General features: G+C 41.9%; 1 protein-coding gene across 1 annotated transcript; it reads right to left on the bottom strand.

Annotated features, from left to right (window-relative positions):
• Positions 1–1,657: 1,657 nt before the first annotated feature.
• Positions 1,658–3,577, bottom strand: LOC147122621 (cytokine-like protein 1). Its single transcript, XM_086003593.1, has 4 exons — positions 3,241–3,577; positions 3,116–3,160; positions 2,855–3,001; positions 1,658–2,058 (listed from the first exon to the last, which is right to left on the bottom strand). Exons 1-4 carry the CDS (start codon positions 3,520–3,522, stop codon positions 1,975–1,977), a joined length of 558 nt encoding a protein of 185 aa, XP_085859719.1. The 5' UTR covers positions 3,523–3,577; the 3' UTR covers positions 1,658–1,974.
• Positions 3,578–3,950: the final 373 nt, after the last annotated feature.

Here is a 3,950-nt window from a genome sequence, read left to right on the forward strand (position 1 = left end):
CTACGGATCAAGAGCTGGAAAGTGTGATTAGGTTGGATTTTTTTTTTGCCCGGCACAGACACGGTGGGCCAAATGGTCTCCTTCTGTGCCGTAAATTTCTATGATTCTATGAAAACGTCTCAAGACGCTTCACGGGAGTGATTATCAAACAAAATTTGACATCGAGCCACATAAGGAGATATTAGGACAGGTGACCAAAAGCTTGGTCAAAGAGGAGGGAAGGCTGTGTTTACAATGGGGCAAAGCGTTTCTGTTTGTTCCAGTGTAATGCAGCAGTTGCTTTTGTTTAATTTTCATCTGTACTTGTTTTTATTCATTTTTAAAACATACTTTTAGATTTAAAAACAGAATACATTGGAAAATCATGCTACACTCACTGCTGGTTCTATAAGAAATGCAAAGTATAGGGAAAGGGCTTTAGCTTAAACAAATCTGCCCCTTTTTGACTGGTATTTAGTTACAAGTTCAGACATGTTAAACGATTTTTTAAAGCAATGCTTGTATCCATGAAACATTTAATTGCAATGTGATATGGGAATATTACAATTTAGAAAATAAGATGTAATAAGAATAGCATTACAGAGCATAGTTGATAGTGTACAGTATATAAATGATAGTAATTTGTCTCTGAATATGGAGCTAATACATTCTACCTACCCGCACTCACAACATGAATGCATTGACATTGAAATGGTAAAGACAAATACATTCACATTATATAAGTGTTGAAAAATGTTTCACGTGCCAGTTGTTTAAGAGTTTTCCATGAAGACGGGGTGGTGGTGGGGGGGGGGGGTGGTGGTGTTTGAAGAAAATTGATTGCAAAGAGACAGATATATAATTTTGTAGCTCTAAAAAATGGTTGCATGAATTCACAACCAAACCTCATAAATCATCTTGAAACTGTGGTTGCAGAAGAAATCTGGAATGCACTACCTGAAAGGGTGGTGGAAGCAGATTCAATAGTAGGTTTCAAAAGGGAATTGGATATATACTTGAAAAGGAAATAATGTAGGGCTATGTGGAAAGAGCAGGGGAGTGGGAATAATTTGATAGCTCAAAGAGCAGCCTCAGGCATGATGGGCCAACAGTCTCTTTCTGTACTGTGAGATTCTATAATAATGTTGGTATACCATCGTACCACAGCTCCTACCCTCACTTTATTGTGTCAGCTGTGGCTCAGTGGGTAACACTCTCGCCTCTGAGTCAGAAGGTTGTAGGTTCAAGTCCCACTCCAGAGACTTGAGCACAAAAATCTCTGACACTCCAGTGCAGCGCTGAGGGAGTGCTGCACTGTCGGAGGTGCCGTCTTTCAGATGAGACATTAAACTGAGGCCCCGTCTGCTCTCTCAGGTGGACGTAAAAGATCCCATGACACTATTTCAAAGGAAAGCAGGGAAGTTATCCCCAGTGTCCTGGCCAATATTTATCCCTCAATCAACATCACTGACAAAATCAGATTATCTGGTCATTATCATGTTGCTGTTTGTGGGAGCTTGCTGTGTGCAAATTGGCTGTTGCGTTTCCTACATTACAACAGCGACTCCACTTCAAAAAGTACTTCATTGACTGTAAAGTACTTTGGGGGCGTCCGGTGGTAGTGAAAGGTGCTATATAAATACAAGTCTTTCTTTATAATCAAGACGAGAATACAATGTAAATGAAAACACTGCCATTTATTTTGTTTACATTATTCATGTTTGTATATTACAGCACCAATCAGAACGCTGAAGTTAGCATAAACTACGCTTAAGTTCCCCCCCCTCATAAAGTAAGCACTTAAACTAATTTGCCCATTGCATACAAGACAGCAAATCATTATTCAGCAGAAACACTACCCTCCCTACTATATAAAAAAAAATGCCTTATGGTTAAAATAATACCATATATTGATTGCATATTCTAAGGCTGTTGTATGTCGTTTGAACTATTATGGCACAATTTAAACCCACTCCATCTCCGAAGCAGAAGTTTTCATTTCAGGAGTTCGTCTTCAGGATCTGGTGGAGGAGGCGGGTGTTCCAGTGCCTCGCAATCATCAACAAAGAACACAAGGTCCTGTGAAACGACAAGTGTAATTAATGGCACTGAAGTGGATACAGAGGTATGAAGTAAACATGCTCTTGGTGCACCCAATACTACCTAACTAGAAACAAAATAAAAATGAGGATTAGTATATCAAGAGCAGGCGTATAGGCCTAGAAATTCATCTCGGGCGGTGGCGAAAAACAGGCGGTATCGGATTGGCCGCCCGTTATACGCAGTTCCATTGACTACAATAGAACTGCGAGTCAGGAGGTCGTGGGTTCAAGTCCCACTCCAAAGACTTGAGCACAAAAATCTAGGCTGACACTCCAGTGCAGTGCTGAGGGAGTGCTGCCACTGTCGGAGGTGCCGTCTTTTGGATGAGACGTTAAACCGAGGCCCCGTCTGCTCTCTCAGGTGGACGTAAAAGATCCCCTGGCACTATTCTGAAGAAGAGCACGGGAGTTAGCCCTACTGTCCTGGCCAATATTTATCCCTGGACCAACATAACAAAAAGAGATTATCTGGTCATTATCACATTGCTGTTTGTGGGAGCTTGCTGTGTGCAAATTGACTGCCAGCGTTGCCCACATTCAAACAGCGACGACACTTCAAAAAGTACTTCATTAGCTGTAAAAGCGCTTTGGGACGTCCGGTGGTCGTGAAAGGCGCTATATAAATGCAAGTGTCTTTCTTTCATATCCTTGTTAGTGTATCGTCCTCTGGTGCCACATTTGCAACGCGAAAGCGCAAATGACAGCCCTCTCTATAGACCTGGCCGGGAAAAATACCCAAACGGAGAAGGTGACAGCGACGGTGTGTACGTTACCCGGTAGCAGAGTCGGTTGATCATATTATACAAGCGCCCGATGCGCACTTTCAGAAAAGCAATTCTCTTCAGCTCCTTGCACTGGGGAGTGATGAGATTTTCCAAAGCATAGATATGATCGCGAAGTTTGATCATCACACAAGAGTTCTGAAACGTGAATATATTCCTTCGTCAATATTTTTTTTATCAAGGATAAATCAGTATAGGCACAAACAATAATTACACCCAAACTATATTTTCTTAAAAGTCACAATTACTTACATGCACGTCAATGTAGAGCTTTGGGAGGTTAGCAAGACAACGCCTCTGTGGAAGAAACACAATCATGTAACTAGTGTACAAACACAAATGAATAATCAAGTCCACAGATTGCCGTTAGGATTTACCGTGATCGGAAAAGTCTCTAATCTTTCCATCGACTCCGTAATTCTTTTACTTAACTTCAAAACCGCCGAGTAGCAAGTCGGTGGGGCAGAATCCGCGATTATGAGGAGCGTGGACAGGAGAACGATTTTTCTGAACAGATCCATAATTCTTTCTGTCTTCGCAACGTACAGTCTGCATTCAATTCCTGAAGCGAAGTTCCCCTGTTGGCGCCTCACTTCTATTTGCGGGGATTTAAAGTGCGCCCAGTCCGAAACATGCTCCAATTTATGAAACTTGCTCATTACCCCCTACTTTGCGGATTTGGAAACGACTCTTGCTGACGTCAGTATGGATGTACTCCATCCCAAGGGAAACAAATGTGAACCAGATTGAATTGAACGAAACCTCGGAGTTCTTATGTTCCTAACGAAACCTCAACACATAGCCGTTTGTTGAATCGTTTTAGAAAAGGCCAAGATGAACAAATACCGTTTCTGTTCATAACGAACGCTGTTTCAAATGTGGGATTTGCATTAGATATTCTTTCAGGTGCAGTGCCAACAGTCTCTCCCACAAGCAGGCCCTGCATCCCCTACAATCTTTGCTATCTAATAGTTAGTCATACCACAGTGTGAGCCGGGGGTCTTGACAATGACACCCCTCTGTGTGTGAATTGGATACTGTAATCTCACACATATCTCAATCTGCACCTAACATGAATCATCTCAAC

Source organism: Somniosus microcephalus, chromosome 2 (assembly GCF_052327205.1).
Source record: "Somniosus microcephalus isolate GS21.2 chromosome 2, FLI_Smic_1.0, whole genome shotgun sequence".
Lineage (NCBI taxonomy): Eukaryota > Metazoa > Chordata > Chondrichthyes > Squaliformes > Somniosidae > Somniosus > Somniosus microcephalus.

Excerpts from the sequence above, each read along its gene's own strand:
- LOC147122621 (XM_086003593.1), bottom strand. The coding sequence starts at position 3,522 with ATGAGCAAGTTTCATAAATTGGAGCATGTTTCGGACTGGGCGCACTTT. Across the intron at positions 3,002-3,115 it reads AGCTCTACATTGACGTGCAT|AACTCTTGTGTGATGATCAA; the intron begins GTAAGTAATTGT and ends TTCACGTTTCAG. Across the intron at positions 2,059-2,854 it reads TCAACCGACTCTGCTACCGG|GACCTTGTGTTCTTTGTTGA; the intron begins GTAACGTACACA and ends GTCGTTTCACAG.